The sequence below is a fragment of the Gymnogyps californianus genome, chromosome 2, assembly GCF_018139145.2.
Source record: "Gymnogyps californianus isolate 813 chromosome 2, ASM1813914v2, whole genome shotgun sequence".
NCBI lineage: Eukaryota > Metazoa > Chordata > Aves > Accipitriformes > Cathartidae > Gymnogyps > Gymnogyps californianus.
The window spans coordinates 94,760,803-94,784,372 of NC_059472.1; the positions used below are offsets into that span (position 1 = coordinate 94,760,803).

At 42.9% G+C, this 23,570-nt stretch overlaps 1 protein-coding gene across 1 annotated transcript; it reads left to right on the plus strand.

Moving 5' to 3' along the window:
- Positions 1-2,653: 2,653 nt before the first annotated feature.
- Positions 2,654-19,536, plus strand: RIOK1 (RIO kinase 1). The gene is made up of 17 exons (XM_050890999.1): positions 2,654-2,783; positions 3,986-4,190; positions 5,351-5,441; positions 6,548-6,617; positions 7,317-7,359; positions 8,063-8,155; positions 9,160-9,272; positions 9,399-9,479; positions 10,038-10,124; positions 10,673-10,810; positions 11,350-11,453; positions 13,163-13,269; positions 14,402-14,467; positions 16,179-16,298; positions 16,579-16,632; positions 17,688-17,828; positions 19,328-19,536. The coding sequence occupies exons 1-17, from the start codon at positions 2,713-2,715 to the stop codon at positions 19,436-19,438; spliced, it is 1,695 nt and encodes a 564-aa protein (XP_050746956.1). The 5' UTR covers positions 2,654-2,712; the 3' UTR covers positions 19,439-19,536.
- The last annotated feature ends 4,034 nt before the right edge of the window (positions 19,537-23,570 follow it).

Consider the following 23,570-nt stretch of genomic DNA (forward strand, 5'->3'; position numbering starts at 1 on the left):
TGGTCAGTAAGGAGTGGAGAGTCTGAAGTCCGTGTTTTCCTTCAGTGTGAACCTGCAGGGGAATGCTAAAAATAAGTTACCTCTTCACCGAGATTGAAGGTGGAGGGTAGTATCCTCCTACTTTGTGTCCCATTGAGGTGGAATAACTGTGGGCTACGACTGCCTGACTCCATCCTTCCAATCAGTTCATTATATTTGCCTGATGCAGTCTATCTACATAATTATATGAGCCTCTGCTCCTCTCTAAATGCCTTCTAAATGCTAATGCATTTATCTTCATGTCCTCTTGTGTGAACACAAGAAACGTTGCTATTTCCATTTCAGAAATGAGAAACTACAACCCTGAGAGTTGCATGAAGGGAGTCGCCGAAGGCCACACTGCAGTTCAGCCTGTGATAGATCTGGACCAAGAGTCAAAGCGAGCCTAGCACTTCATAACATAGGAGATTCTCCTTCTGAAGGTACCACTATCACCTAGTGGCCTGTTTTTGCTTAACCCTGTTGCAGGTGAATCATTTGTAGAACAGTTTGTGCCTGTTTCCAAATGAGTGCTTGAAGCCTGGGAAAAAACAAAGCATGCTACAGTCTATGGCTGTAGTGGAAGTTATGTGGAAGCCTGCAGCAAAAGAAGGAATAAAAATGAATGTGGGAATCCTCTGGCAGTGTTATGTTTCAAACAATTCCCTGTCACTACAATAAACAGGTATTTTTACTTAAGAGCACTGAATAATATATTAGACAGTGAAATAAACCTGTAAGTGCATTCCATTCTCTGCAGCTTCACCCTCATGGATTAAGAGTCCTCCAACGGCTGGTTCTAGGAAAAAGACCAGTAAAGGGGGTGATCTTAATCCACTTTCTGTTGCAGGTGGCTGTATGTTGGGAAAAAGAGCACAGAGCATGCCTGCACAAAGACAGATCTCACCTCCCAAAACGCGGCTACCCAGATCGGGTAAGGCATGCTGGTGGGACAGCAACTGGGACTAAGCTAGATGACCATGTGTCTTGGTGTGTAACAGGGCCACTGGCTCAAGTCCTGCCTGTCCCCAAACCAGAGGTGAACCCTGCACTGCTGCTGCATTCATTTCGCAGCTAAATAAAGAATGCCATACGTAGCGTTGCATCCACCTCCAGAGAGGACACTTGGCAGTGAGTTCCTTAGCGTACAGGCTCCCATTTTTGTTCAGCATTTGTACAATGTTGAGCACAATGTAGCATGATGGGAATTTCCAGGTAATACAAAATAATAAGAAATAAGAGAGCAGCTTGTTTTCATATGGAATCTACCTTTCCCCTTCCAGACCTCCCCTGTGACCCAAGTCAGGGAATTGACCTGGGTATCGTAGCAACTGAGCAGAATGGGGGCCTTCCAGCAATGCTCCCTCTCTCCTCTGGCTGAAGCCACCAGTGTCCAAGCAGAGCAGCGGTACCTTCTCATGCAGTTAGGCCTTATAGGTTTGTCTGCGGTAAAGAATTCTTCGGAAAGCAGTTGTTGTACTTGTTCCTTCAGACTGACGCTGTATTCTCTTCTGCCTTACCAGCTGGCACTGTGTTACAGAGAGAGAATATTTGACACAAGATTCCCTCTTTTATACAAAAGAAGAAAGGGGTATTTATGTTCCAGGTGCTCTAGTGCCAGAAGCTTAAGTGGCACAACTTGAAGACAGTCTGAAGTAAAGCAGCAGCTTTAGAAACGTCAGAAACTGGCTTGTTGTTGCTTTCCACATTCAGAGACTCTCAATGGGTTGACTTTACAGAAGCGTTGCGGATGGAAGTGACATCTGTTCCATTCATTCTTTTTTAAAGGCTTCTCAGTACAAGCATCCCTGTTTTCTGTGCAATCGCAGATTTTTGATAGCCTTTACATATAAGCGCTTGGATAATGGGAAAACATATCCGAAAAGAGCCTGCATTTTAAAGTTTTACCATAACTTACCAGATAGCAAAAGCCCAGCACTCTGATTTTCTTAATCCTACATTATATCGGTATATAAACATTATTCAGTGTAAGGGGCGTTATGGTGACCACAGATACTTCTAGCGAGGCTTGAAAATGTGGAATTCATTTGGCTTCAGATGGAGCCTTATTAAGACTGGAATTTAGTATTTCAGAGTATGTTAAATAAAACTCTATCGATACCTATCACTGATAACACACATCATCACTAATGTTTTAGGGAAAACCACCATGAATCTGTGGCATAAGTGGTCATTTCTAGTAAAGAGAAGAGGGCTTGAAGATGCAACGTTTTTAAGGCTGTATTATGCCATATTCTACAAGACGCACCACAGATGAGTATTGACCCATTTATTTGCTCATCAGTGGTTGCTGTGAGTTCCCCCAGAGGAAAGCTGTGGCTGCCGGATTTACCCTCGTAGCGCTTGTCAGAGCTCCGCGGCGTGTCACCGGCTTCGGTGGGTCCAGGATTACGGTCCCGATTCTGGGGACGTTCTCCCCCTCCGCCATTTCCGCCCCCCTCACGCACCGGCTCGCCGCTGGGCCAAACCCGACGGTAAGGCTGACGTCAGGCGTTCGCAGCCAATCCCCGCGCCGGAACCTGAGAAGCGGGCGGAGGCGGGTCCCGCCCGCCTCAGTTGTGTGTGGCCGCGCTCGCCCTCCACGTTTTTCGTCCCTCTGCCGGCGCCGTAGGGGGGCAGCCCGGCGCCTGCGGCCCTGTGTGCCGCCTGCCTCTGACCACCACCGCCGCAGCCATGGATTACCGGGCGGTGGCGATGAGCCAGGCCGTGCCCGGGCAGTTTGACGATGCGGAGTGCTCCGACGGGTAGGAGGCGGTGAGGGGCCGGGTGTGGGCCGCTCGGGGGGGCCGGGCCTCTCGGGGCGCCCTGTGCCGGCGTGAGGTGAGGCCGGGCGGGCCTGGAGGGAAGGGGGGGGGGGCGGAGGGGGGATCCAGAGCGGTTCCCGAGCGGTTCCCGCAGGCCCCGTCGGAGCCGCCCGTGCCGGGGGTGGTTGCCGAGTAGGGGAAGGGGAGCAGTCCTCTATGCCGCCCGGCAGCGGGGAAGGAGGCCCGGCGGGGGGATGCCCGCCGGAAAACTGCGGGGGAGGGCGGGTGTGCTGCCGAGTTAAAACAGTACGTGTGAGGAAAGGCTGTGTGCGCGCTCTCAGCTTTCCTGTTCAGTTATTCGTGATGTCTGCTTCACCACTCAAATGGGCAGACCCACCTGCAGATTCGGGGTGGTCGAGGCAATTTCACCTTGGTGTTATTTGATTGTAGCTGAACATGTGAAACCGCCTAAGAGAACGCTGAGTTGCTTAGGACAGCAAATAGTTTTGATTCGTTTTGGAATTAAAGCACATTTTCTGTTGAGCTGAAAGCCTAGAGCTTTTTAAATTTAGTGAATAAGGAATGGCCTTGTGTTATGAGTTCAAGCCATTTTCTTTCTAGTTTACCATTCATTTAATTAAATGTCAAATGCCGGCAGAGAATCTGTTTTGGAACATACTTGTTCTGGCAGAAAAATGTAACGTCCTACAGACATTAAGACATGAGTAAGTCAAAAGGGTTCATTTCTCCCACAAATTCTTTTTTAGGCCTAACTTTTTTCATGTAGGTTGTGCTGGTGCCCTGAGTTACCAGCAGGTTGGCTGTCTGCGCCTGCTGAGATTTTGTGTGATACCTTGTCAGGTGGAAATCTGCTGTGGCAGCAAGCAGAGTGGTTTGTCTCTGGTGAAGGAGCCAGCTGGCTGATCTGATGTGTTCATCTGGTTGGAGTCAGAGGGACCCAAATATATGTAACTGCAGAGCAAGTTAGAAGGCAGCACTGATGTGGTGAAGAAGATAATTTAAATGTAGTCCATCCTTTAAAGGCAGCGACATCCTCATGCATGCTGCTTAAAGACAAGTGAAGCAAGAAACATCTCATGGAGAGCTAACCTTGTGAAATCACTTGTTGGGATAAATATATTGTATTTTTCATGACTGTAACAATCATTTGTAGCTATATAAACATCTGTATTTGTTTGAAGTGAATTTACGCAAGACACAGAAACAGCTAAAGAAGGTGAGGTCACTGAGAACTGCCAGTCATGCATGTGCGAAGAAGTTAACACTGAGGAGGGAGATGGTGATGATGACAACGATGAGGAAGAGGAAGATGAAGACTGGGACTGGGATGATGAGGTGGGAAGACTCATGAAGCGCCACAGCGCCGCTGGTGGATGCAATCCACAGGTATGTTGAAGGCTATTTTGTGAGCATCAAGGGTGCCCAAGAGCAAACAGGGCTAACCTGGAGGCTTTGTTCTTTGTTAGTATTATTTTGAGCATAAATTCAAACAGAAGTTTTTCCTTGAGAGAATCCCCTTCCTTTGAGCATGTTCCTCTGCCATGCTGTGTGTATGTACGCTGTAGCCAGAGCTCCTCTTGATTTCCTTGTCTCTGTTGCTGGATTGTCTTTGTCACTGCAGTTGTCCTTCTGTTCCTTACCTTTCTCAACCTTTCTTTCTTTGCCCACTGCGATCTCTACTGAAGTTGCTTACTTTTTGGTATTTGTCCTCTGTGGTTTTGAGCATCTTCCCCATCTTTTCTATTTAATTTTGAGACCATGCCTGCTTGTCACACCCAGGGTGAAACAGGTTATGTTTTGGACTAATAGTGAAGGAGGCAAAAGAAAGCATAGAGATGGAGGGAGGTGCTGGAAGTGGATTAATTTAGAGTGTATGCTGTTGGCATAGAAACTCTAGCGTTGTGCAGAATGAAAAGCACACGTGATGTGAGAACTAGCATCCTTCTTCCCCTCAGCTTGGACACTGGAAGTTCAAAACCTCTTTTTCTTATTAATACCGACATAGCAGAATAGTTGAGATAAATTAGAGTGATGCTGATCATGGCATATTATGTCTGACTCACAGCACTTGTCCTGGGTGACTTATTCTTGCCTTCAGTTAGCGGTTGATGCTGTCCAGTGTTGGTGAAATCGTGTTCAGATATTAGTTGTGTATGGAGAAGACTACCTGTAAGGAAAGATACCATCTTGGCAAGTTTTGTCTGTTCATTACCTTCTCATTTTTTCTCTCATTTTTCTCCTTGTTTCTGTCTGCTATTTCCCTTCCTTTTTACAAATGGAAAAGGTGTTAATATGAGAGACTTGCGGCTCAATTCCTGGACTAAACATGACTGTGAATTGGGGCACTTTTTGGAATTTTCACTCATGTGTCAGCTGTATTTTCTTTTCTTGGATTAAATGAAGTCTGATATTAATCCATATCCCTTTCTGGTTTTCTATTTATAGCTCTAGACCTAGGCATTTGAGCTGACTTTTCCAATGATATTGTTTGTATTTCAAAGGCTATTTAGAGAAGGCAACTTATATTAACTAATCCTTTGTTTCAGGCAAATAGACAGACCCCTAGTTGCTATTCAGCAAAAATGTCTACCCCTACAGACAAGGCTTTAAGGAAATTTGAACATAAAATTAATTTAGGTGAGTATAATTGCATTGTCTTCTTTTATGAAAACAGATACCACTCTGTGATGTTCTCAGACTAATTCTGCTTACTTTAAGCCAGAACTCACTGGAATGGCAGTTAAGCATTGCCAGGCAGATTAAAAAATGGCTTTTGTGTACTTGAAGTTGCCTTTAGTTTCCGTTAACCAGCTGTCATACCCCTTTCTCTCCCCATTCAGAGCCACAGGGCTGGGTTTTTTTTGTTTTGTTTTTTTTTTTTCCTTCCCCTTGACTTCTCCAGACCACATAAAGTTAAAGTATTTCTTCCCTAGCTTCTCTGTAGGAGCAAGCTGTTTGGCTGGAAGGAGGGTATCAACTCTCTGTTGTGATGATGTTGGTCATTCTCAAAGCTGCTACCACAGCTAAATTTTCTAGACGATTGCAGTCTCCTGTAGCATTAGGGTGGTGCATTATGCAACAGTTATCTCACAGGGGTAGAGTTTCTGTCATAAGCGAAGAGGCTGCTGTCCTAGCCGGTGTATTTTGATGTTTACAATGTGATGGAAATGGCTGCTCAGCTCAGCCTGTTAGGGCTAGATGTAGCTGTGATTGGGGCCTTTTGACAGGGTAGTAAACGGAAGGTGTGTTTTTCTTTGTAACGAAGTGGTTCTAAAATGAAGGTTCAAAAGAGTGGTGCTGGTATATGTAGCCAAATACAGCAGCTTTTATACATTATAGCAATTGATCAAACACCGTTTTAAATGCGGAGAGAATCCTGGAGGCTGTTGCTTATTCTGTTCAGAAAAATGGTATTTGATTGCGATAAGAGAAGGGCGAACAAATTTAATGGTGAGATGTTATCCAAAAGACATTACTTCTGGGTGGCATTACATCTCCAAGTCTGTGGGAGTCTCACTCATCTGTGTTGTTACCTTATAGTCCTACTTTGAAATGTAGACAGAGTAGAGAGCTAGGTTAACTCTAGTATGTAGCTAAGCTTCAGTGCTTGTTACAGAGAGCTCCGCCTGTGTTTTAACATTCTGTTGTGGCATATTGGCTGAGCAGAATTACAGGGGCAATTCCAAACATAGGAAACTTCTTTGGGTTTTGTTTTTTTTCATTTCTTCTTATGTGTTTTTCAGATAAGCTAAATTTTGATGACTCCGTTATAAACAGAGTCACAGAAAAGTCTAGACAGAAGGAAGCAGACATGTGAGTATTACTTGTGGTTCTATTTTCATTTAAATAATTTGAACCCGAAGAGTAGTTCTTATTTCCTAGTGTGATCCTGAGTTTTGAATAAATTTATTAAGAAAAACAAAATTTGGAAGTAGTCTGTGTGCAGTTTGCCCTTTGGTCTTAAACTTTTTGGTTTCCGGATCAGTTGCCTAAATCATTCCAAAGTTTTGATTCTTCTGTCACTGCTGCTGGTAGGACATCTGATTGTACTGGTGTAGTAAGACAGAAGTGATGGGTATCATTCCACTAGAAAAGACTATTTTATCTCTGATACTCTTTTTTCTAAACAGAGGTCCTTAAGCAGTTGGGCTAAAAAAGTATTGGAAGCCTTTTGAAGGCTCCTCCTGATGACTTGGTGAGGGAAAGGTACTTTTTTAGATTTTTTTTTTTTTTTTTTTTTTTTTTTAAAGTCTGCGGCTTATAGCCCTAAGTTGTTGAGACAGATACCGTTTTCTCTGGAAGGAGCATAATGCAGTGGAGGCAAGAAGATACCTATAAAAGTGAAGGGCATTGATGTTTATGGGTTCCCCCCCCGCCTTTGCTTTTGTATGAACTGAAAGCCTTACTTCTTGAGTCTGGCATCTTATCTTCGATACAGAATGTCATGTTTTACTCTGTCAAAGTACTGAGTCCATATGTGGGATTGTATCATTTTATTTTCACTTCTGCTAGGTACCGAGTCAAAGACAAGTCAGACAGAGCAACAGTAGAACAGGTAAGTACTTAATTCATCAAATTTCTCTTTTGACCGGAACAAATAATGTGGAATTTTGGAATCAATGATAGAACGGATACTGTAGGAACAGAGTTTTGCCTTGGAATTCTGTTTCCGTTGTTATTCTGAAGAGACCTGTTGTTTATGTTTCTTTCTTGTATGAAGGTTGTACTTGCTTCCATTAACATTTTGGAGCTCATTTTTGTGCTTAGCATTGTGATTTGATCATACACGCAATGCAGAATTCCATCTTAAGCTTTTATTAAATGCCAAAGAACAATAAAAAAATGCTGGGTTTGCTTTTTCTTTTTTTCTTCTTTAGCAAGACTGAACTGTTACTGGCCCAAGGCCACATACCTGCTCTATTTCAGTTATGATAGCTGTATCTCAAGAGAAACCTTATTTTAACACATTTAATGCAGCTGTGGGCAGGAAATCATTCTCCTATGTCTCTTCTAGAGCTAGCCCAAGAACATATACTTCGCTTAAAAAAAAAAAAGTAATCATGTTGAAAGAAAAAGTGAAGTATTGTTCTAGAATCATGGCAAAATTCTGAGTGGTTGCTGTTTGGATTATCATTTGATCCTTAAGAATAGTCTGATACCGTGGGTCCTTTAATATGGTACTAAGACTGGGGTGTATTATTAGGTTTTGTCCTCTTCAAAGACAGCAATTGTGCTGACTTTTCTGTATTAAATTTGAGGTGTTGGATCCAAGGACCCGAATGATTCTGTTCAAGATGCTAACTAGAGGTGTCATATCAGAAATCAATGGCTGCATCAGCACAGGGAAGGAAGTAAGTTTTGTTGCAAGTGACGTAAGTCTTCATCTCAGCAAGCTAGGTGGAAGCTTATGGTGCTCAGAAGATGTATTGAAATACTTGGTTTTAGTACTACTACTTTTTTGTGGTGCTTGATTGGTAGGAAGTTATCTTAAGATAAAATGCAATTTATGTTAAAGGAAACAAGTTTCCCCAAGTATGAAAGATTTCTCAGAATACTTAAATGTTATCTTAAATTTGTGGATCTTGTTAATTGTGCATTACAACTGACATTTTTGGAAAGGGTATGTGTACACACAATATTAAACAGTGCCTGAAAAACCATACAAACCAGGTCATTATTTCTTCATGTGAGACTCTCTTGCATGCAAATCAGACCAGCTCCACATGTCAGCAGACATGGGAGTACCTAAATGGTGTAACAAAATTCTGTTTAAAATACTATTAAACCTTCATTGCTTTTACAAAACTAGCATGTTTGTGTGCTATTATTATCAAGTAATATTGCAGATAATTAAAACCAGACCACAAATTTCCAAGTAAATTAATAAATCAGTTTCAGAATGCCTAGTCCCTAGGCTGATCTGGTTTTCTTCAAAGTCCTTGGATGCTGATTAAAGGCATACTTCCACCCTGTGTAGAGGTGGCAACATGAGATATTTGGGCCTTGCTTTAGGGCCTAAATAGTGCACAGGCTCAAATTAACCCTTCACACAAGGGCTTGTTTCAGTCTCCAAAATGTGGATGAGGCAGACTTTTCTTGTGCATTGTTGGTTTTGTCTTATGTGCTTGTCACACCCCTACCCAGTCTTATGTACTTCATGTAAGCTGCCTCTGGTAGAAAAAGAGGTTGCCCTTGTGTGCAGTCTCACTCAGCTGGGTGCCACGTAGGGGCTGGGGTGAGATCAGATCTTTTTATCAGATCTTTTCCAGCTCTCAGAAAGAAAAGAAGAGAGAAGGTTATGTTGGTTTAAAGAGGGTTTTCTTTAATGTTATTTCTTCCCTTTATAATCTGGTAGGCTAATGTATATCATGCCAGTACTGCGAATGGAGAGAACAGAGCAATAAAGATTTATAAAACCTCTATTCTGATGTTTAAAGATCGGGATAAGTATGTGAGTGGTGAATTCAGGTGAGTTTGACTTCTGCCTGGTTTTACTGGGGAAGAGGGGTTGTTTGAAAGGTGGCAAAATCACCAGTGCTCATACTGCATTGATTGGCTAAGAGTCCCTGTTGTCTTTTATTTCTTTATTTAAAGATTTCGGCATGGATATTGCAAAGGCAACCCAAGAAAAATGGTGAAAACGTGGGCTGAAAAAGAAATGAGGAATTTAATAAGGTGATTCTTCCAGTTTTTATTTCAGCATGCAAAGGTAACCGAAACTTTAAGTTTATAGGAGGTACTCTCCTTTTGCTAGACTGTGGCTATCACTACCTTTTAGGGTCTCTGGAGTATTCAGGAAAGTGGCTTAAGCTTCCCTGTGGGAGAAGAAAAAAAAGAGGAGGGAGGAATAAAGATATTCTTTTGTCTTGCTGCTCATGCTCTAAGCTCTTCAATGTCTGAACTCTCTGTCTGACATGACTGAAAAGTGAGGAAAAGCTAGGAATTGCTGCCGCTGAGTAACAGTACACTGTGTGATATAGGTTAATCTAGGATTAACCTGAACTGTGTAAAGATTCTTTGCCTGACACAGGAATGCTTAGAGAAGGGTCAGAGCCAGAACGGTTGTGGCTTTTTGTATTCAATTCCTAGTAGTTCTTCACAAGTGAGAGTTTCCTGAGTAGAGGAGCTCTTATTGTGTATTATGTTTAAAGCAACAGAGCTTCTATAGGCACTAGTGCAATGCAAATAGTAGAGTTTGGTTTTATTTTTTGTGGCTTTGTTCTTGTGTTACAGGTTGAATACAGCCCAGATACCTTGCCCAGAGCCAATTATGCTAAGAAGTCATGTGCTTGTCATGGGCTTTATTGGTAAAGGTGATAGGTAAGTATCCTTAGAAAATCAAATATTTTTTTTATTAGTAACTTTCCACAAAGGTTTATTAAAAACAAACAATCCAACCCTCTGAATTTACCTACTATTACTTTAGGCCTGTAAAATTAACACGTTACTCTTAAATGTGCATGTGACCTGTAGAATACCCAGACATTTGCCAGCTACTACTGCAGACAATCTGCATGATTCTAAAGCCTCAGTTGTGTGCAAAATGAATTCGTGAAGAGGCTTAACCAGAGATTAAGGCTGGAAAGGCTTGCTAATCATACATGAAGATAGCTCATTGTTTTGTAGTACAAACATTAACGTAGCATGGTCCAAATTAGCTCACGCTGGAAACGGAGCTCCAGTGTCTTTGGCAGGCATACACCAAGCTTTGCTGCCCTTCATGCTGGCTCCGTGCACCTAGCTGCTCATGCTGACTTGCTTGACACACTTAGTGAGTGGAAGGATCAGGTACAGCAATTAAAGCATTTGCAGCTGGTATGAAGAAGGAAAAAGTATTCACTTTCTGTTATTTGTGTTGTAATTTCAAGGCCTGCTCCTCTGCTGAAGAATGCTCAGTTGTCTGACTCCAAAGTCCGGGAGCTGTACCTGCAAATCATCCAGTACATGAGAAGAATGTACCAAGATGCCAGACTTGTTCACGCAGATCTCAGTGAATTTAATATGCTGTATGTTTTTAAACTTTGCTCTGAATTGTGACATCTAAAATGTATGCGTTGGCAATTTCTCTGTGAGAGTACTAATCTACCTTTAAGGGAGGGCGGGGTCGTTTTTGTGACTGGGTTTTGTCACTTACGTAATTAATTATGTAGCTTTTAACCCAGATCTGAGCTTTCTCTGTTAAAAAAACAAAACAAACCCACAAAAAACCCATCACAAACAAACAAAAATACCTCAACTAGAGAAAAAATTAGTAAGGTATCTTCCTCCTCCCCCTTTTTCTCCCCCCACCCATAACACTGCTTTTTGTGTTCACGAGAAGACTATTTCTTTAAAGTTTAATAATACAGCTTGTGTAGAGGAGGGAAAGGATTGACCCAAAAAAGCCACTCTGGCCCTAATACGCGAGGTGTATGCTAGAGAAGCACGTTAAGATTGTTTGCTGGTTCTTAAGTTTGAAGCACACTTTGTTCCCTGCCCCTCAATAATCTCCCATATAACAGCGGTGGAGTTAGTGCAGCTCTGTGTGGTTTTTTTTTTTTTGCAGGTACCACAGCGGGGACGTGTACATCATTGATGTGTCTCAGGCCGTGGAGCATGACCATCCGCATGCACTGGAGTTCCTGCGGAAGGATTGTGCCAACGTTAACGGTGAGTGGGCTGCACTCCAACTCTTGCTCTGATAGCTGGTTTATTTAGGAAGCTGAACTGTGTTCACCTATGCTCTTTCAGGTATAACTGACTGTAGAAACTGTCAAACTTTCATTAAAATACTCCCTCTCCTAGGTTCTCATGACTTCCTCAGGAAGCAGTGTACTGTGCCGAGTTCAGAAGAGGGTAGCCTATTTTGCTAGAAATCATCTGGCCGAAATGAGTCACCTGGCTGAATCTCAGATTTATGATAGAGCTGAGATCAGTCCCGGATTGATTAGAGATGAGTCCCAGTCTGCAGCAGTGCCCACCCCAATCTGAACTTCCTTTACTTAAAGGACTGTGCAAACTTACTGATGTGTTTCCTTCTGTGAGTGGAATCCACATCTGGAATTCCTCGTCTGGCAAGAAGTTACCATGTGTTAGAGAGTTCCCCGCACTTACTTGTCCAGGTCAGCTGAGAGGATCGAGGCATAGAGTAATTTATTAGAGATGTTATCACTTGTCATAGTATTTTGATAAACAAGGTACCTTTATGGTATTTTTCTCTTGAAAATTTGGTCTTCGTGTGTTAGTATGCATGTTGTGTAACAGACACACACCTCCTGGTAGGGTGTGTTTCTCCCCGAGGACAAGAAATCTGTCACTGCAGGCTGCTTTTGTCCCCCCTTTCTTTTCAGATTGACTTTTTTCTGATTTTACAGAGACTCTTGAAAGTCTGTGGAAAAAGAACTGTGTGCATTTTGATGCTATATGTTGATACCCAGTATGCTAGTTTTTCCTTATTCCTTTTCTGTTCATGGATTTCTAATAACTCCCTTCTGGCTCAGATACTTGCACCTTTGCTCTTTTTTCATGTCTTTTGGCTTGCTCTCCAAAGGTATTCTAGTGCCTCAGTGAGTTGCAGTGGGTTTGGTGTGGTTTGTTTGTTTGTTTTCTGTTACTGGAACTTTCTTTGTGTAGTCCTCCTACAGAGACTCTGAGAAACACCTTGCTTTATGCTCTGCCCTAGCTGTGATCATTGCAAAGACTTGTGGTTCCATGGGCAGAGAGCTGCCTCCAAACTAAATTTTTTTTGTTCTTTCTATGATTAATTTCTCATGGTGAGAGATCCTCTGCGAACTTTAGTAGGAAACGCTTATTAAGCAGTCCTCAGTGTCTTTCACTGCTGTTTTTCAGTACAGAAATGCAGCTTCCGAATATGGTTATACTTGACTCAAGAAACCAATTCCAAATGTAGTATTGAGGAAAATTCTAATACGTTAATGTGTCTTCCCTTTTAGGTGGATCATAATTAGGCTATACTGTTTTTCAGTGGATACTTCTGTTTTGGCAAAAGTTTGAGGTCTCCATTCCTTATTCTTTGAAATATATTTTTCATCTTAGTCATTGCAAATACTATACCTGTCTTAAATTGTTTACTTCTTAGCCCCTGCTCCATTGTAGGCACCTGCTGAAATTGATGTGGCTTTTAAATTTATCCAGTTATTCTCCTTTCAGTATTTGTTGCATCTGGAAGATGAACAGTTTTATTGCAGATGGCCAAGAGTCATCTGACAACTAAACCCAGTATGATGCAGTACATGCTGCTGAGACTTTCCCAAGTCATCAGGGCCATTGGCTTGCTGTAACTGTCACTTTAACATCACAACTGCATATGTTACACATAATTACTTACAGTTTTTGTCTCTGCCCTTGTTTCCTGGTAGACTTTTTCCAGAAACACAATGTTGCAGTGATGACTGTGAGGGAGCTATTTGAGTTTATTACTGATCCTTCTATCACAAGCGAGAACATTGATGACTATCTGTCTAAGGTAAGACCTTGTGGCCTTGTTGCTTATGTAGGAAGACTTGAACAATAAAATCAGATCTAGTTCAAGCTCCTTCATCTCATTTACTCCACATCCTGCTATTGAAGGAAGCTGGTACATGACATTGTTATGCTAGTGCTTCAAAAATGCATGCAGGTCTTTTCCATTTGTACCATTATAGGATGACAACACTTTCATTCTATGTTTTCTCAAAAAGTCTAATCATGAAAACTTGAATGTTTGTTTCAGGTGCTACTAAAACCAGGATGCTTTAAATTAGTTCTTTCTTTTTGGCAAGGAGAAGCTCTGCAGAAATATAACCATGCTTATATAGAGAATGGGGTTAGGAATGCAGATTTGAGCAGGATGGGCTGAGGGAGGAAGGGAATGACTCAGGCAGTGTTACTCCAAGGTGCATGGTCTTGCTAGCCAAATATAACAGCTGGCAGAACACGTTGATTCTAGGAGGAGGTAAACTTACTCAGTGCTGCTAGCAGCACCCATGTATTTAATCTCTAGCTGCTAGTCCTCTGCTCCCAGTTAGATGTTTCTTTAAAAGGTGGGGCGGGGGGGAAGCTTTTTAAGTTAACGCAAGAGAAATGGGGGCCACATATGCCATCCTCAGACTGGAGATTTGATGTGTCATTCCTGGTCAAGACCACGTGAGTGTGGTCCAAATACCAGTACAGCATAGGGATTTCCATATGTTGTGTACTTTCTACCATATTGGAGGTTGAATGGGACAGAGCTGCACTACGTGGTTCCCCTTACTTGTGCTCCTCTGGCTTGCTCAACGTGCGTGAGAAGAGCCAAGTTCCAGGACTGAGCACTGCTCACTGTATTCTCCTTGCGCTGTTATGTCCTGTAGTCATGCTGGGCCTGCCATAATTTGGTCTGGGAGGAGCAGCAAGCATGTTTTCGTTCTATTAATAAAGTAGGTCTGCAGTTTTAAGTGTGCTTCGCAGAAATGTTGGTTACCATTAGGTGTCGCTCAAGGCATTGCCATAGGGAAAGCTGGAGTATTTGTGAGTGACAGGGTGGAGTACAGGGCAAAACACAGATGGGAATGGTTAGTTGGATTAAGTGATGCGATTCTAAAGAGTTGATAACTTTGTATTGTTTTATATTTCTTTAGGCAATGGAAATAGCATCGAAAAGAACAGAGGAGGAAAGATCCAGTCAAGATAAAGTGGATGAGGAAGTAAGTGAGGATTTTTGTTCCTGCTGTGAAATTAATATTAACCTTGCCTCTTCTAAACAATGAAAAATGTTCTGTTTTATTTGGCAAAATGTACAGTTGATAAGCAAAACATTGTTTGTGATACTGAGATGTCTTGAACTAGTTAAGATGTGAAGTGTTAAGGGATGCCATGTGTAAAAGCTGACAGTGATAAGGTGTTAGAAGGCAAATACTCCATTTCCTAAACCAATATGTTTGCTAGTAGCTAGGTCCCTTGATGTGTCTTCCAGTTCAGGTTCAGTTAACAAAAAAACTGAGCAGAGAGATATGATTATGCCAGTGTTTTTGGACCAGTGATACAGCAGCAGGGTATTAGGACACGTGCATTGACCAAATTGCCTATCTAGCTCCAGTCCCAGTCTAATTCAGTTCTTCCATGTACTGTTTCTCTCCCTTGCTTTTACATTTAGTGAAGCCATTTCAAGTCCATTACAGAAAACTGCTAACATTCTGGAAAGGCTTGATGTAAAGATAAAACAATTTCTATCTTAGTAGTCTTATCTGTCTGTTCCAGAAGAGTTTAAAAAAAAAAAAAAAAGACAAAAACCCAACTCTGTGTTGAGCAGAATTTGTATCAGTAAGAACCTATTTGTACTGGTTCATGTGGTGTTTATCTTTGGAGTCAATACTACTTGATTTATCAAAGACTTTTTCTCTTGGAGCTCTGCAGGTTTTACTAACTGCTTCTGGCTCAAGCTTGGCCAAGGAAAGATGGTTTTTTTTGTTTGTTTCCTAAGATATCCTCAGTATACAACTTCTGAGCTATAGGGTCAGCTGCTAGTGTTTTGTTGCAAGCCCATCTTTTGCAAACCAGTTATTCCTTTGCTTATATAAAGGTACTGACCTGTAAGAGAGATGGTTTAGTAGCATCTAAGTTCAGTTTATTTCTCTTAGAGTTCTCATGTGACCATGGCTAGTTTGTGTCACTTCCTTCACAAAAGAGTGGAGCTGATTAAGGGCAAGCTCTGTGGAGGTGGAGGCCTCTGCTCTTTGCACAGCACTTAGTCTAGCAGTTATGATCATAAAGTGTACTGAATTTGTACTGGGATTGAACTGATACCATGGAAAAGAGAAGGAAAATACTTCTCTCTGATCTGGTAGTGACTTAAGTTTGCTGGAGGACTGTTTCAAAAAGACTGCATGACAAATTTTAAGTATGTTGTTGTTGATACTGCAGTTAAGTTTTACTGTACTATACTGCTGCAGGAACCTTTTTTGAGTTGGACTGTAGGTTGAAGCAGGTATTATTATATAAAGAGATTAAGTTCTCACAGTGCATTTTAATGGAGTTGCCTCCTGAAGGCATTGTAAACATCACAATAAAAACATTAGAGAAAATCCATAGAATACAAAACCTTAGGACTCAAATAGGTTAAGAGGAAGTTGGAAGGATTGGAGAAGTTTCTAAGTGGCCTGGTGGTAGTCATGCTAAGGAAGGAGCCTTATTAGTCATGATCTATCAATAATGTGTAGGTTGCATGTTAAGTCTGCTCCTGAAAAAAAAAAAAAGTTGCAGTTCAAATGACAGTGGATGACTGCTGTGTTCATTTTTAGTTTCTCTGAGCCATGAAATCCTTCATGATTATTCTCTTAAGGATGAATAATTAGGAAGGAAGAAAATCATGAAACTATATGTAAATTAGTAATTCTGTGTTTCCTTTCACTCTACTAGGTGTTTAAGAAGGCTTACATACCTCGAACTTTGACTGAAGTTAAAAACTACGAGAGAGATGTGGATATAATGATGAAATTGAAAGAAGAGGATATGGCATTGAATGTTCAGCAAGATAATGTGAGTAGGCATGCTGAGGCACTGCAAAAAAGAGGGAGGGAATATGAATTCTTCTTAGTGGAAACTGATAGCAACAAACAAAAACAGAAGCCTTGTTACCAAGGCGTGGAGTACTGAATCTAGTATCATACTTTAAAATCGTCTGGTTAGTACTAATGCTAACATTGTGGTTTTTTTCATGGATGGTATTTTGGGGGGGGGATAATAATTTTCTCTGGGCATGAAGATTTAAGACTCATGTTTTGATGACATAATTTTCTTTCTCTCTCCCTGGGTGTAGATTCTCTACCAGACTGTGACAGGACTGAAGAAGGATTTGTCTGGTGTTCAGAAGGTGAGAGGGTCTTTTTGAAATCCTTCATTTTAGCCGTTTTCAGAAAAGCACTTGTAAGGAGTACAGAGAATGTCTTGTCTTGCAGCTGACACCATGAAAGAAGCCTCTTGCCTGCAAAGTGATCGTTTATGTCCGGGATAGGTCTGGCATGACAGTGTGTCTGCACACCATTTGAATTGCTCCCCTGCACTGTGGCTGATGCTGGGTTGCTTGAGAATGAAATGATAATCCTTTCTGTGGCCATGATCTCTGAAGTTAAGGTGAAGAGGAGGGAAGACATTTTCCAGTTATGGAAAATGTAGTTGATTTCAATTGCAGCATGACTACAAGTTTTGATATGTTCAAGGTAGCTTTGCTGTAATTATTGTGTAAAGAACAACCCTGCAGTATAAGGCATAAGATATTATGTCTTACTATATTTGAAGTACTTGACAGTGACACTTCTGTAAGGTATGTTGGATAAGAAGTTGGGTACAGATCAGTCTGTAGCAATATAATTCAAGGCAGAAGCCCTATGTGGATTCCCCCTCCTTCCTTTGTAAGTGTTATCTAGCAGTGGTGTAGATTCTGTTTTAAAATGGAAATATAAATATGGATGGGATCAGGCTGTGGCACAGTCTCCAGGCTTGTTTAAGAATAAGTGAGTTTTCCAGTGTAGATATTTGTGTTTGCAATAAAGCCTACATACGTTGCCCCCAAGGTAGATTTGGGTATGATCCAAGTATAATTAAAAATTGGCTTCCACATATGTTAGCAAATCACTGTTTAAATTACGGAAATTAGTTTGGGAGTGCCAGTACGGCTGTGCTGTGAGCCCTGACCTGAAAGATTGTGTTGTACATTCTAGCTTCCTTGCTCTTAGTTTGGATTAACCTATTTTTCATTCTTTTTCTTGAGACTCAGTGATGGCTGTAGTAAAGGAGATGGCACAAGCTTGCTCAAGGGTTTCTTTGCAGCAGATGCTGTTTTGTTGTATATATATGTGTGTGTATATATATTGTCATTAGGCTTCTTTGTTTTGGTTTGATATAATTCTCTCTTGATATATCTTGCAGATTCCTGCGCTTCTTGAAAAGAAGGCAGACGAGTCAGAAACGGACTCTGATGATGATGGCAGCTCAGAGGACTCTGATTCGGGCTGTAAAGAATCTGTACATCCCAAAGATAAACCTGCTGAAGTTAGCATGGACAAAAAGGTCAGCTGGCCAGGAATTGTTTATTTTTCCCACCTCTGCCTGTGTGACAGGAAAAAATCCAAACTTAGTTCTGAGTGGTTCTTGCTACTTCTTGTCTGAAAAAGCTATGGACTTTTTCTGTTGCGGAGAATGAGAGCAGAGAAAGTGAATTTCATTATGGGTGCTTTATTAGTGGTGCTTTTATGTAGAGGAACATGTAACATAGCTCTCTGTAGCCTAGACAAAGCTAGAAGAGAGATCTCTGCAGGGAATTCTAAGGCTACGCAAAGCAGAGTTCAGTGAAGCCTGGGCAGCTCTTCAGTGCCTCTGGCTACTCTTCCAGGCTTTGGTGTTAAGATTTGTGGTCGCGGTCCCTGATTAATCGCCTTTTGCTCAGGGAACTGAGACCAGTTGATCTATAGAACTGGAGACTTGGTGACAATGTTTGTACCACAGTGGCTTTTGCAGTGCCATTAGTACAGACTGGCAAGCTTTGCTGTGGGCAAGAGATGTAACACCATCATGCAAAGGGATTATGGTTTGGGGGGGGTTTAAGGTTTTGTTTTCCAAACTGCAGAACAAGTATGCTCTGTTTTGGTGACGCTCTTTTGCAGAGTATCACCCATGGGTGAGAGCTTTTTGGCAGCTTTTTAGGTGCTGTGCAAAAGAAGGATGAAACTTGCTGGGCTTAAAAGGTTCAAGATTTGCGGGTTTGCTTGTTAGGTTTTTCTTCCTAGAAAAGGTAAGATAATACATTCCATATCTGTCAAATAAAAATGCAGTGCTCTACTAGACACTCTTACCAATCTAGAGCTGCTGCCTTTCAGATGTGAAGCAGGGAAGTCTTGGTCACTGCTCATCCTTATGGATAGGTTTTCATTTGGACTTCTTTTTGTGTGAGTAAGATGATGTTTTTGGTAACCTGTGTGTTCAGCTGTAGGTTGAACAACTGATTAGCAGCAACTACTTCCACCCCCCACCCCATTATGCTGACTTTGCGTTTTCCAGTTGAGTGTAGTCTCTTCACTGTCTGGCACAAATTAGAGTGTATTGCAGTAGCATAGCACCCTTTCTTGCCAATCCTGATGATCATCAGCTTGCTCTGAGTTACCAGCAGTTACTGGATCAGTATTTCTGCATGACATATAGAAACACATACTATAGTAGCACTGTGGGTAGCAGAAAACCTAGATCAGGCATCCAGTTGTAATCTTAGGTGTAAATAGCATGAGTTAAGAGTGCCTCTTGTTCCCTTTCTTCAAAGGTGACATGAAACTCAGGTTTTAACTAGTTTGAATTTTGCCTTGCTGTTACCAGTCTGCAGCTCTTAGCTCCACACCCAACCTATACTTCCTTTTTCCCTTTCCCCTCACCGTTGCATTGATTTTTTTTTTCCTTTTTATTTCTTCCTCTTGATAACCTCATTTTTATGTGGCGTGTTAATTAGTAACGATTGATTGACCTGCTGAAAATCTCTCCTTCCTTCTAGCTTTAAATGAATGGTGTTTGGTTCTTTATAGGAAAGGAAAAAGATGGTTAAAGAAGCCCAAAGAGAGAAGAGAAAAACCAAAATTCCAAAGCATGTGAAGAAGCGGAAAGAAAAGACTGCAAAAATGAAGAAAGGCAAATAAAATCAGCTTTGGCTTGGGGAAAGGGATGGTTTGTTGTGGGTTATTTAGTCACCATCTTTTTTCTTTTTTTTAAATTAAAAATCCTTTATTTATATACATACAGTATTAACTGTGAGGGTGGTTTTGTTAATAACATGGTGTAATTGTTTGAACAGAGTATATGCCATGGGTTTCTCAATAGGAAAGAATGAGTTTAACACTTGTGCATGTTAAAATCCTTTACCTGTGCAGATTTAACTTGTAGTTAAACTCGCTTTGATTTGTTCCTGGGATCTTACTCCCCTGCCTCACGCTGCATACAGGCTAGTTTGGTTTGTTCCAGAGCTCCGATTTGATTCAAACAGGTTCTTGGAGGAGGGGGAATGGCGATTCAAAGGCCCATGCCCTCTTCACAGTATGGAAGCAAATTGAGCTAGCTGTCCTCTGCGGCTGTCACAGTCACGCGTGGATAACCCTGCAGGCATTGTGCCTTTGCTGCCTCCCTGTGCTTGCATCACCTTTGATATTTGCTTGCTGAAAGCTGAGTTTTGTGATTTGGGAGGCAGCTGTCCTCATTGCCCAGTGCCCTTCTGAAGCAATCAGGCAGGTGTACCCAAACAGACCAAAGCCTGATTTTTTTTTTTTTTTTTTTTTTTCTTGGATCCCAGCGTAGGGCACTGTTGCTCTTAAGAGTATTATGAACCAGCTATTTTGTAAGCTGGTCAAATGAGTATTTGTTGTTGTCGTGGTTTAACCCCAGCCGGCAGCTAAGCACCACGCAGCCGCTCGCTCACTGCCCCCTCCACCCATGGGATGGGGGAGAGAATCAGGAAAAAAACCTTGTGAGTTAGGATAAAGACAGTGTAATAGGACAGAAAGGAATGAAAAACAATGATAATAATAATATGACAATAGTAATACTAAAAGAATTAAACTATACAAAGCAAGTGGTGCACAATGCAGTTGCTCACCACTCGTTGACCGATGCCCAGTTAGTTCCGAGCCGCGATCTGCCCCTCCCAGCCAGCTCCCCCAGTTTACATACTGGGCATGATGTCATATGGTATGGAATAGCTCTTTGGCCGGTTTGGGTCAGCTGTCCTGGCAGTGTCCCCTCCCAGCTTCTTGTGCCCCTCCAGCCTTCTTGCTGGCTGGCCATGAGAAGCTGAAAAATCCTTGACTCAGTATAAACACTACTTAACTACAACTAAAAACATCAGTGTGTTATCAACATTATTTTCCTACTAAATCCAAAACACAGCACTATACCAGCTACTAGGAAGAAAATTAACTCTGTCCTAGCTGAAACCAGGACAGTTGTTAAGGTTAATCATGTGTGTTCGAATTCAAGGCTGCGCAAAGGCTTGTGGCAGGACCTCTCTGTGGTATGGTTCAGCATTACCAGTCCATGTTGTGCTAAGGTGCCCCAGCTCTTTATTAGGGAGAAGCTGGCAGAGCTCTGCTCATAAATGACCCGCTTGAGCTGGGGCAAAGGTGCTGTACTGAAGATAGACCACCTTCTCTCTTGGCGGCTGCTTTGGCCACTGAGGCTGACAAGTCTTGGGAGAGGTGTCCTCCTCATGCTGTAGCACATCAGCTGTCTTCTCCCACTGCCTGCAGTTTCAGAACTCCCTGTGCCAGCACAGAGAAAGATTCTGATTCTAGTAAATGTCTTGATATGTTCTCCCACGTTAGGGGTGGAGTTGATGCCCTGGGGATTTATGCTTACAGGATGTACATCCTCTGATGACAGGACAGCTTTTATCCATCAGTGGATATCCAACAATGATGGGTTGGCCAGGGGCATGGTGAAGCTTCCTTCTCTCTGCTCCTCACCTCCCACACCCAAAAGAGGGATGATGTTGCTGGTTTGACCTTCACAACTGCTTTGGTGCCTTTGGCTAGAAATCTGGTAAGAGAGGAACTGGTCAATCCTTCCAGATCTCTATCGCTGCTCCCTTTCTCCCTATCCATACAGAGATTGATGGCACTCTCATGTACAGTATGCATGTAAGTGTAGACAGTATTGCTGGAGCATGTTGGGAAGCAAGACTGGTATTTCCTCAGCAAGTGGGGATGTTTGTTGAGAGACTGAGGTGAAATATCTGTATTTTGGAAAATGGCATTACATCAGGTGCAAGAGAGGGGGCAGCCTCCAACTTGGTAGTGAAGGGAGGAGGAGGTGCAAGACCTATGTCCAGAGGTGAGGGAGTACTGTTGGTGGCCATTTGTCTTAATGCCAAGGGCTGAGATGCTGCTAGATGTATGGACATGTTATTTTGGGCTTTTCCTTGCCATCACGGGAGCTTGCGTAGTGACATAATCAGGCAGAGGTGGCCTTGGTGATGGCTGCCCTGAACCTGACTGGTTGTGTTCATAGGTGCAGTGCTGAAGGTGACTGAAACAATAACAACTTTGTGCACTTTGCCCTTGAAATCCCATTGTATCCAGGATTCTTCCTGCTGACTGGCAAGGCTATGGTGTATGCATCTGCGATAGCAGTTGTGGTTCATGAAGGTGGTGCACCAGGAGGTGGGTGTAGGGACGTGGGGCGGCGGGGGGGGGGATTGTGTCTGAGCTGTTGCCTTCCTCCAGCAACAGGTTGTGCACTGGGCAGACCTCAGCGTTTTTGGTGAAGTGGGCTAAGCATAAGCGAATCTCTAAGAAGCTGTGTGTGCTTTAACTTCATGTAGCTCAGCAGTGGATGACTCCACCAGGAAACTGGTCCATGGTTGATCAGTGTGAGTTGGGGGCTGTCGGACACAAGAGACAAGCTTCTTTTCATTGGGGCTGGGTGCTCTGAAGACAAGGACAGGTTCTAGTTCTTAGCAAAGAGCCTGGAAGCCCTAGAGCCAGAGTATGTGTCCCACTGCGGGGTGTTTTACCTCCTTTACCTGAGGAGACACTTCAGAGAAAGGAGGCTGCTGTCACCTGTGCTTGAGGGAAGAGGAAACATTCCAGCCCACATAACCTTGTCTTCCCTCCAGGCTGTGCACCACAGCCTGATCCAGTTTGCCTAGCTCTAGCCATCCTGTAGCATGAAGGTGGTCCTGAATCAGTCATCTAGGATTGGAGCCTTGCTCGCAGTGATGTGCAGCAGGACTGTCTGTGCAGGCTGTGCAAAGCATGAGCTATCTGCCTCAGGTGTTTTCTCTAGGGCATGTTTACATAGTCAGGGTGTTTGCAGAGCACCTGAGGTGGAGCATGCCAGAAAAGCCCACGTTGTGCAAGTGCAGATGGCCTGGGGATAGCTGTTGCAGCTGGGTATGCGCTTGTCGAGGTGGGCTCTGAGTGCAGTTCATGTGTCCTGGCCATTGCAGGCTTGAGATGTATAGAAGTGAGGCGGTCCACAGGAATGAGGTGGACTGGGAGCTCTCTGGGCCAGAACCATGAGATGAGCAGTCTTTCTGGTGACCTCTGAAGCAAGAGAATGGCCGTTAAGAAATGTTAGACGTAACTACCAAAAGGCACCAGTCTGATAGGGGGTAGGGAGGATGGGGATGGGATGGCATGGCTTTGTATCCTGTGCTAAAGAAAAAGCTTCAAAGTAGCACAGATACTCAGTTGTGCTCTATTGATATGAATGCATGATGAGGTAGGGCTTTTTCCCCGCAGAGATGAGGATCTGACAAGGCCCACTCCCTTTGTTTGCCATAGCAGCATGTTTGTGGTGTGCCCTGCTGCTGGCACCTGTGCAGACAGAGTAGTACTGCCAGGGCAGGAATGCCAGTACCTTGTATGAGAAGAACTGGGACACAGACAGCTCAAGGTAATGCTTCCCCTTTATTTTCCGCACTCCTCCCTCCCGCTCCCTCCTCTCCCCAAGATTGCACTTACTGGTAGGGCTCTGGGGTCCCTTGTGGGCTATTGCGAGTGTCTCCATCGTGGAGCTCACCTGATGGCACACAGCACAAGCGAACGGACCCTGGACGGGTGGGCTGTGGGGTAACTGGTGGGCTGTGCCTCCTGGAGATGACCCTGAGAGATTACTGCAGTGGTGAGGCTGAATCGTGGGGGTGTGATACCTACCCCTAAGACTGAGAATTCCCTTCTATTGACTGCAAACCTGTTCCTCCTCTGCTCCACTGCTCACTGGCTGTTCCAGTGTCAAAGTGGAGCATCCAGGTTATTACTAGTTTTCTTCCCCCTTTTG